Genomic DNA, 10,877 nt, shown 5'->3' on the forward strand with positions numbered 1-10,877 from the left:
CATTGTCTCACCAACCCCCCCCCCCCCAATTCATTTATATAGCAACCACATCCCTCTCAACCTATATTCTTATCATTGTGCTGAGTCCAAAACTAAATTAAAACACAATGTTTCCCAGCAAAGGAAACAAATATTCTGATTTCTGACCAAACGAACAATAAAAGACGTTCAGTTGCTATCTTATGTGGATGCAGAAAATGCACGAGTGCTTGGTGGGGTGGGGGAGGGGTGGTGATAGAGAGATTTCCAGCTCTTAATGTTGATAAGTAGCCTGTATCAACCCTACGTGTGCCCATGCTTCTGAACAGCAACACCAGAGGGGGAAGCTAATTGGAAAGTCCTCCACTCTATTGTCTAACAATAAAGGGGAATCCCCAGAGGGGACATACAGCATTGCTCTGTGTGTCAGCCCCAGAGTCTGTGTACCAACCAGTAAAAAAATACATCCTGGTAGCAAAACATCCAAATAAAGAAATACTTGAGAGGGGAGGGCTATTTACCAGTGTTTGTTTCACTATTCTAATTCCCATTCACAGTCTGGTAAAATTACAAATGTTGATTGTAATTCCATTTTGTGGTATAGATGTGTCCTTTAATCTTTTGTTCACAAGCGGAATGCTGAGGACCAGTTGGCCCGGATTGGGTCTGTTTCCGTGCTGGACACCTCTCTACAACTCCATGACTATGATAATTCATTGTTTGCGATTGATATGTTTCTCAGTGTGATGCGTTTAACTATAACTGAAAGCAACTCTAGCTTTCAAGCATTTAGCTTGGATTGCACAAAGAACCAGTTTGCGCCCCAGAAACTGACCATTCACATTTCAAGCAGGATTGTAAAATGAGAAATTCATTAGAAATGAGCGGATCATCCGAATTCATTTCCACAACACCTGCTAACTTCATTATTTGAAATTGTCTCTTTTTTTTAACACTGAATCCCCTTCAAACCACTGCTAAATGAAATCCTATATGAAACCCAGTCTGTGAGTCTACAGGCAAGAATGGAATTGGTAAGGAACTGGACGGAGCGGCCACTTATACATTCAACAGCGAGGAGCGAACTGAGAGCGAAAATTACGCATCTGACCGCCCCAAGCAAACCTTGACAAATTCCCACTGGGGCTTTCCGTTGTCAAGTGGAAAAAAAAATCAATTATTTTTCCATCGGTTCTGACATGTCACCAGGGGTCGGACTGCGCCGCGTTTTCTGAGAATAATTCCGGGCTAGCACCTAACTCCGGGACACGTGCAAATACATCTGAACACTTCCCATCATGTGGAATGGGGTGAGAAACAGGAAGACAACGATAGAGAGAGGGAGACAGACAGAGTGTGACAGACAGAGAGAGAACACATTTCAGACAGCTTCCTCTTAGTTGCAAAAATCTATTTCCTTAAAGTGCATTTGAAGGTTTTGTTTTAAAGATACGTTGTCTTTTTAAAGGTTTACAAAGATGCTTCATGAAGAATTGTACCGATAAATGAAAGCTGTTATGTGACGTTAGCTGATTAGTGACACTGAGTCTACCGGAGAGAGCAATTTTGTCCAATTGTCGTTACTTCCAGCGAACAGGATAAAAGAGATCTCCAGCCAACACACCCTCACCCCCTTTTCATCATCACAATCAAACAAAAGTGGAAAAATTATCTAAATTCTGTAGAGATTTTGCAACAAGACATTGTCCCGAATCTGCACTACAGACACTTGCATTGTTTAGTCCAGACAGAGCACACTGGGGATTCTACTGCAACAGTATTTCAGAATTTTCAGTTCATTGCACCTTGCAGAAATTTATCATTCAGAGACAGGTCCATCAGAGATGGCACAGCTGATTAACACTTTCAGATGTGAGTCCCCGCTAGGAAAAGGCTCTCTCTCTCTCTCTCTCTCTCTGGAAGGCTGCTGCGGACTCTGCCCGGCACTGGTCTGGGTCTGTCTTAGCGAGAGGGTCCCTGGATGGAGCCGAGAATTTCGATGGAAATTGGGCTTGACTCTGAAGCGAGCAGGAGTGGTGAACATTCCTGTAACGCCAGCCACACACCTCCTGCGAATGGGCAGCCTCGGTAGTCAGACTATACCCTGCGTGTCAAATCAACCCGACCAATATTTCAGCTCACCCTCTAAGTGGGGGTCTCCGCTCCAATTCTCCCCCCAACACCACGGGCATGCCTGGTGTGTGTATGTATCGGGGCGGGGGGGTCACCTTGTGAGCTGGGATGAGGAGGCGGTGGACAATCCTGTAGAGGGTCCGGAGTGGAACACCTAGCACCCACACCAAACACTCTGAACAAGGACCAACAATGAATGAAAAATAAGATACTGGGAAACAAAACGCCAGGCAGCTGCAGGGAAATAAATACATTTGCTCGGTTCAATTTTTCATCTATAATGCCAAAATAAAAACAGCATGCTTTTTTTTCCTGGAAAATTGGGTCTCTCAGTCATTGCTATCCGCTTGTGATAAAAGGAAGAAACTGCTTCTTTTAAACAGACATTGCAAGACTGTATATCCGAGGCTTTGATTATTGTTGATACAATCTATAATCCTAACACGCTCACATCATTACGTAGACAGGAGTTACTTTTCCCTCCTCAAATCATACAATCACCCTCAATATAATCACCCTCAATACATTTACCTTCATACAATTGTCCTCAATATAATCACCCTCTATACATTTATCACCCTCTATACATTTACTCTCATACAATTACCCTCAATATAATCACCCTCTATACATTTACTCTCATACAATTGTCCTCAACATAATCACCCTCTATACATTTACCCTCATACAATTACCCTCAATATAATCACCCTCTATACATTTACCTTCATACAATTGTCCTCAATATAATCACCCTCTATACATTTATCACCCTCTATACATTTACCCTCATACAATTACCCTCAATATAATCACCCTCTATACATTTACTCTCATACAATTGTCCTCAATACAATCACCCTCTATACATTTACACTCATACAATTACCCTCAATATATATAATCGCCTCATTACAATCACCCTCCATGCAATCAGCCTCATTATAATCATCTCAATACAATCACCCCAATACATCACCCCAATGTAATCACCCTCAATAAATCTTCCTGAATACAACCATCCTCAATGTAATTGGCCTTAAATCGTTGATGTAAAAGTACTGGTTCCATACTTGCCTTTGGTGAAAATGCTCATATTTAAGAGAAACGTGCTTTATATTTAGAACATTTAAGAAGCCCCACATTCAAAACTCATTTTTAAACGAAAATCAACCCTGTCTACAGTAAAAATTAAAGATTGCAATCAACAAAATGGATCATATTTGTTTAACATAACAGGCAGCAAATTACATTGTACTTCTCATCTCACCCGTTTGAAAATACATTGGACGTACCTCGAGTTAAAGAATACACCAGGAGTAGAGTGGTCAGCCACATACCATAAACACCTATTTCCCTGTGTGTATGTGTGTGTGTGTGTGTTAAGTCTCAGTGCAGTACAGAGAGAGAGAGAGAGAGAGCTCTGATCCTGAGCTTTGGTAACCGGAGTGTGCGAGGTGAAGGTAACCAGCGGTTCCCAGCGACTGCCTACTCGGGACATGTCATCACTTGCAAGGTGGAGGATAGGAACCTCGCCCCGCCCAGCTCCAGAAATCTGGAGATAACACACACACACACACACGCACGCAGCAGTCACCGTGCGTACTGTGTACACCAGCTAACGAACCCAAGACTGTCTGATCGTTTTGTTTTAAAACAGCAAAACCAAATAACATCGGTGGATTTGCTCAAGAGGAAGGAGACGAGCCCCCATGAGAATGAAAGCAGGGGAAATAGTGATAGTTTTGAGTATATCCATGCAGAGATCTAGTGTAGACACCACGTGTCCCTGATGCTGCACGACTCTAGGGGTTAAAACCCACCGGGATTTTAACACTTGTCAGTTAAAGGGACAAATCACACCGTAAGGTTTTTTTTAAAAAATGGAGAGTAAGGGTGCCAATTTTCGATTTAAAGTCACCGAAAGTCTGCCCTTGTCTTTACGAATTCAGAGAGATGATAGCAACAAAAAGCCAGGGATGCTAAATGATGTTATGTGTTCACGGAGTCGTTACTGTCCAGGTTGCAAAGATCATGTGAAGTCAGCGAGGCTGCTCTTTTGTGTTAAAAGAGATGTGTGTTTTATTTGAAAGGCTTTGAACTGCCAGCCAATGGACAAAAAGATCTGAGGGCAGGAAAAGAATTAACATTGGGCAAGGGCTGGGGGAGCGGGGCTCAGCAGAGAATTTTTTCACCCCCAAAAAAAGGAAAATCGCGGGAAGAAGCAGAGAGCGCAGGAACTGTCTTAGAGTGACCCTTCAGCACAATCTGTCACGATTCAGGCTTTGATTCCAAAAAATAAATGTGGGAAATGCAAGCATTTTACTTTTTAAAAAAAGATGATATATTACACACATGTTAAATCTACGGACTGTCAAATGTCCCCGGAGATGGGAAAGTGGGTCTCAGTGACACTTGACCCAGACACAAGTTGAAAAGTTTCAAATCTTTCCTAAAAGTTTCTGTTCCAGCCGTGTGTGTCTAGACTCCCTCTACTGGCCAAGTGCTTCATTGTACAAAAAGCGTCCATGGATTTTCTGTTTCAGGGTCATAGACCGGGACAGTGCAAGGAGGCCATTCAGTCACAGTGACTATACTAGCTCTTATAAAAGAGCTATTTCACTCTCCGCCCCCCCCCCCCCCCCCCGTCCGGCTCTGTAATTATATCCAACTCACCTTCCACCAATATTCCAAAGAATCTCAGTGGTTACAAAAAAATCCGCTCCAAAACCAAAAGCTTTGACAAAGTCTGAGTTGTGAAGTTTTCGATGTTTGACATTTGTGTGGTAGTGAGAAGTGAGGACGGTGAAGGAAGTACTGCTGGACTGTAAGGAGTCGAGCGGAAGAGAAATAAATGCCCACACGTTTGAGACAGGAACCCCCAAATCACAACCAGAAGGCACAAAAGACACACGCGAAGATAAAACGAAATGGAACATGAATATGCATTTCAATATTTAAACTGGACACTCTCTGTTGGTTCTCTGAAACCGATTCATTCACCAATGGATTCGTTTTGAAAATATACTCTTCCGGGAAACAGATCCTTCGGTCCAACCCGTCCATGCCGACCAGATATCTCAACCCAATCTAGTCCCACCTGCCAGCACCCAGCCCACATCCCTCCAAACCCTTCCTATTCATATACCCATCCAAATGCCTTTTAAATGTTGCAATTGAACCAGCCTCCACCACTTCCTCTGGCAGCTCATTCCACACACGTACCACCCTCTGCATGAAAAAGTTGCCCCTTAGGTCTCTTTTATATCTTTCCCCTCTCACCCTAAACCTATGCCCTCCAGTTCTGGACTCCCCCACCCCAAGGAAAAGACTTCATCTATTTATCATATCCATGCCCGTCATGATTTTATAAACCTCTATAAGATCACTCCTCAGCCTCCGATGCTCCAGCGAAAACAGTCCCAGCCTGTTCAGCCTCTCCCTACAGCTCAAATCCTCCAATCTCTATGATTCTATGAATCACAGAATCTCAGGAGGGCATTCCCATGATGGGCCAAATGGCCTTCTTTTGCACATTAGAATTCTGAAAGTTATTCGACCCATCATGACTTCACCGGCTCTTCCAACAAGCGTCATTACCCAGTGTCAATGTCCTGCTTTCGACCTGTGTCCATGCACACTGTATCTATCGAAAGAACCAGCTTGTGCCCCTCCTCACTGCCTCAATTGAATCTGTCTCCACTACAAGTTATTTGGGTGGAATTGAGAAATAGGAAAGAGATTATAACCTTATTAGGATTGTATGAAAGACCCACTAATAGTCAGCGAGTAATTGCGAAACAAATTTGTAAGGAGATCTCAGCTATCTGTAAGAATAAAAGGGTGGTTATGGTAGGGGATTTTAACTTTCCAAACATAGACTGGGACTGCCATGATGTTAAGGGTTTAGATGAAGAGGAATTTGTTAAGTGTGTACAAGACAATTTTCTGATTCAGTATGTGGATGTACCTACTAGAGAACATGAAAGACTTGACCTACCCTTGGGAAATAAGGCAGGGCAGGTGACTGAGGTGTCAGTGGGAGAGCACTTTGGGGCCAGTGACCATAATTCTATTAGTTTTAAAGTAGTGATGGAAAAGGATAGACCAGATCTAAAGTTGAAGTTCTAAATTCAAGGAAGGCTAGTTTTGATGGTATTAGGCAAAAACTTTCAAAAGCCGACTGGGACAGATGTTCACAGGTAAAGGGATGGCTGGAAAAAAAAAGGAATCCTTCAGAAATGAGATAATGAGAGTCCAGAGAAAGTATATTAGGGTGTTTATAGGGTGAAAGGAAAGGCTGGTAGGTGTAGGGAATGCTGACTGGCTAAAGAAATTGAGGTTTTGGTTAAGAAACAGAAGGAATCTTATATCAGGTATAGACAGAACAGAGCAAGTGAATACTTAGCTGAAAATGTGTTGCTGGAAAAGCGCAGCAGGTCAGGCAGCATCCAAAGAGCAGGAGAATCGACGTTTCGGGCATGAGCCCTTCTTCAGGAATGACCTGCTATGCTTTTCCAGCAACACATTTTCAGCTCTGATCTCCAGCTTCTGCAGACCTCACTTTCTCCAAGTGAATACTTAGAAGAGTATAAAGGAAGTAGGAGTATAATTAAGAGGAATTCAGGAGGACAAAAAGGGGACATGAGATAGCTTTGGCAAATAGAGTTAAGGAGAATGCAAAGGGATTCTATAAATACATTAAGGACAAAAGGGTAACTAAGGATAGAAAAGGGCATCTCAGAGATTAGCAAGGCAGCCTATGTGTGGAAGAGCATGAGGTGGGGGAGATCCTAAATGAGTATTTTGTATCATTGTTTACTGTGGAGAAGGACATGAAGACATCAAATGTGGGGAAATAGATGGTGACATCTTGAAAAATGTCCATATTACAAAGGAGGTGCTGGATGTCTTGAAATACATAAAAGTGGATAAATCTCCAGGACCTGATCAGGTGTAACCTCGAAGTCTGTGGGAAGCTAGGGAAGTGATTGCTGGAACCCTTGCTGGGATATTTGTATTTCAATAGTCAAAACTGAGGTTCCGGAAGACTGGAAGTTGGTTAATGTGGTGCCATTATTTAAGAAAGTTGGTAAGGAAAAACCATGGAACTATGGACCAGTGAGCCTGACGTCAGTGGTGGGCATGTTGTTGGAGGGAATCCTGAGGGACAGGATGTATATGCATTTGAAAAGGCAAGGACTGATTAGGGATAGTCAACATGGCTTTGTGTGTGGGAAATCATGTCTTACAAACTTGATAGAGCTTTTTTGAAGAAGTAACAAAGAGGACTGATGAGATCAGAGCAGTGGATGTGATAACTATGGACTTCAGTAATGCATTCAACAAGGTTCTTCATAGTAGACTGGTTAGCAAGGTTAGATCCCAAGGAATACAGGGAGAACTAGCCATTTGGATACGGAATTGGTTCGAAGGTTGAAGACAAAGGGGGTGGAGGGTTGTTTTTCAGACTGGATACCTGTGACCAGTGGAATGCTACAGGGATCGGTGCTGGGTCCACTACTCTACATCATTTATATAAATGATTTAGATGTGAGTATAAGAGGTATAGTTAGTAAGTTTGCAGATGACACCAATATTGGAGATATAATGGACAGCGAAGAAGGTTACCTCAGGATACAATAGGATCTTGATCAGATGGGCCAATGGGCTGAGGAGTGGTAGATGGAGTTTAATTTAGATAAATGTGAAGTGCTGCATTTTGGAAAGGCAAATTAGAGCAGGAGCATTACACTTAATGGTAAGGTCCTTGGGAGTGTTGCTGAACAAAGAGACCTTGGAGTGCAGGTTCATAGCTCCTTGAAAGTGGAGTCTCATGTAGATAGAATAGTGAAGAAGGCATTTGGTACACTTCCCTTTATTGGTCAGAGTATTGAGTACAGGAGTTGTGAGGTCATGTCGCAGGTGTACAAGACATTGGTTAGGCCACTGTTGGAATATTGCATGCAATTCTGGTCTCCTTCCTATTGGAAGGATGTTGTGAAACTTTGGGAGGGTTCAGAAAAGACTTACAAGGATGTTGCCAGGATTTGAGCTGTCGGGAGAGGCTGAATAGGCTGGGGCTGTTTTCCCTGGAGCATCATAGGCTGAGGGGTGACCTTAATAGAGGATTATAAAATCATGAGGGGCATGAATAGGATAAATAGACAAGTTCTATTCCCTAGGGTGAGGGAGTCCAGAACTAGAGGGTATAGGTTTAGAATGAGAGGGGAAAGATATAAAAAGGATCTAAGGGACAATATTTTTACACAGAGGGTGGTGCGTGCATGGAACGAGCTGCCAGAGGAAGTGGTGGAGACAATGGCAACATTTAAAAGGCATCTGGATAGGTACATGAATTGGAAGGATTTAGAGGGAGATGGGCCAAATGTTGGCAAATGGGACTAATTCAGGGTGTCTGGTCAGCATGGATGAGTTGCGCCGAAGGGTCTGTTTCCTTGCTATACATCTCTATGACTCTATGACTAAGACAGTGCATTCCAGACTCTAACTACTCACTGTATGATAACGTTTTCTCTCACCTTGGATTTATTACTTTTGTAAGTCATTTTAAACCTGTGTCCTCTGGTTCTTGGCCACATTAGGACTGAAAGCAGTTTATGTGTACCTACTACGTACCATGGAATCCCAACAGCATGGAAACAGGCCATTCAGCCCAACAAGTCCACACCAACCCTCCATAGAGAATCCCACCCAGACCCTTTCCCTATAACTTTGCATGTTTGCCCCTGGCTAATGCATGTAGCCTACTCATCCCTGAACACTATGGGTAATTTAGTATGGCAATTCACCTAATCTGCACATCTTTGGAGTGTGTGAAGAACCGGAGCATCTGAGGAAACATGGGGAAAATGTGCAAACTCCACACAGGTAAACGCCTGAGGATGGAATCAAACCCGGGTCCCTGGTGCTGTAAGGCAACAGTACTAACTATTGAGTCATCATGCCACCCAATATCCTGTAATCTATCCAGTCTGCTCATGATTTTGAAAACCTCCATCAGCTGACCTTTTAGCCTCCTTCTCCCAATTCCTTCAAACTATCCTCGTCACTAAAGGTCCTGAACTATTCTTGTAAATCAATTATAGATTCATATTGCACAGAAACAGATCCTTCGGTCCAACTCATCTGTGCCGACCAGGTATCCCAATCTGTCCCAGTCTCATTTACCACCATTTGGCCCATATCCCTCTCAACCTTTCTAATTTGTCCACCCATCCAGATGTCTTTTAAATATTGTATTTGTACCCACTCCCACAACTTCCTCTGCCAGCTTGTTCCATACCCCACCCTCTGTGTGGAAAAGTTAACCCTTGTGCAATGGTCTTGCTTTTCCAAAATGCAACACCTCACATTTATCTAAATTAAACTCCATCTGCCACTCCTCAACCCATTGACCCATCTGATCAAGATCCCATTGTACCCTGAGGTAACCTTCCTTGCTGTCCACTACACCTCCAAAGTTGGTGTCATCTGCAAACCTCCATCCCTCTCACCTTAAACCCATGTCTTCTAGTTTTGGACTCCCCAACCTTGGGAAAAAGACTGTTCACCCGATCCATGCCCCTCATGATTTTATAAACTCCTCTAAGGTCACCCCTTAATCTCTGCAATGCATTCACATCCTTCCTGTCATGGTAGGATGACCCCATGATGTCTAAATTCAGTGGGTGTTATATAAAAAAGCAAAAGAATGTTGCTGGTAATGGAGATCTGAAACATGCTGGAAAAACTCAGCAGGTCGGACTGAGTTAACATTGTCAATTAAATGTGGTTCTTTTTCAGAGTCCAGCAAGAACCATCATCTCAGACTCAGAAACCTCCCCACAGCTGCGACCAGACCTGCTGTGTGTTTCCAGCATTTTCTGAGTTTGTTATTGCTGTAAATGATTAAACAGACAAAGAGAGTACATATTTCCACACCGCACCCACCTCCCCCGGCTCCCCCCTTCCCCCCCCACCCCCTTTCTTTTCCTCTCTCTCTCTCTCCCTCTCTCTCTCAAACAGTACAATGACAGGTTTGGAAGGACATCATTTTTCCCTTTCTGGCTGTAGGTTGTGCAAATCCATTCTGTCTTGCACAACAGGAGTGAAGCCTACAGGGGTAACGAATCAGTTCTATTAAAGAGTCAATGTGCACACGTTGATCAAAAAGTGGTTCACTTGCCAAGTTTTAAGGAGCGGTCAGATGCAATGTTTATATTGCTTTAATGGAATGGATGTGGTGAATAAACTTAGTTAATTTGTTAATCATTGATTTTCCAGTATCATACTAACGCCTATCATGAATAGACATAAAAAGCAATCCTTCCCTCACGCCCCGCTTAGTCAATCACCTGTATTTAAAGAAACATGCAAGATCAATAATTCCATATTCAGTCCTGATTCTCCGAATTTGTTAGGTCCATGTTTTAAAAATGAAATTATAGGGTTCTTTAATGATGATTTATTTGAGGACATACTGATTCAAATCCATGAATATGCAATAGCGACATTGCGTAAACAATATTTTATCCTTGTTACCAATGAACAATAAAAGACACTTCAGCTTTGAGAATTGAAGCTTGGAAAACAGTTTACTAAACATAACTTCACCAATTACAAGTCCAGATTCAAAGCTGTTTGAAAGATGAGCTGTAGCTATTTTTTTAGTAATGACCCATTGAAGAGGAGGACTTCTGAGGTGAACTTGTTCAAGATACCAGGAGGGAAAAGCAGTAATGGGATTTAAAACTGAGGCAGAA

General features: G+C 42.7%; 1 protein-coding gene across 1 annotated transcript in view; it reads right to left on the reverse strand.

Moving 5' to 3' along the window:
• Nucleotides 1-3,613, reverse strand: part of dscaml1 (Down syndrome cell adhesion molecule like 1) — a 584,291-nt gene extending 580,678 nt beyond the window's left edge. The window contains exon 1 of the mRNA XM_072593321.1: nt 3,408-3,613. Within this exon, the coding sequence (XP_072449422.1) occupies nt 3,408-3,450 (43 nt within the window). The 5' untranslated portion in view covers nt 3,451-3,613. The remainder of the gene's footprint in view (nt 1-3,407) is intronic.
• Nucleotides 3,614-10,877: the final 7,264 nt, after the last annotated feature.

Source organism: Chiloscyllium punctatum, chromosome 23 (genome assembly GCF_047496795.1).
Source record: "Chiloscyllium punctatum isolate Juve2018m chromosome 23, sChiPun1.3, whole genome shotgun sequence".
Classification (NCBI taxonomy): Eukaryota; Metazoa; Chordata; class Chondrichthyes; order Orectolobiformes; family Hemiscylliidae; genus Chiloscyllium; species Chiloscyllium punctatum.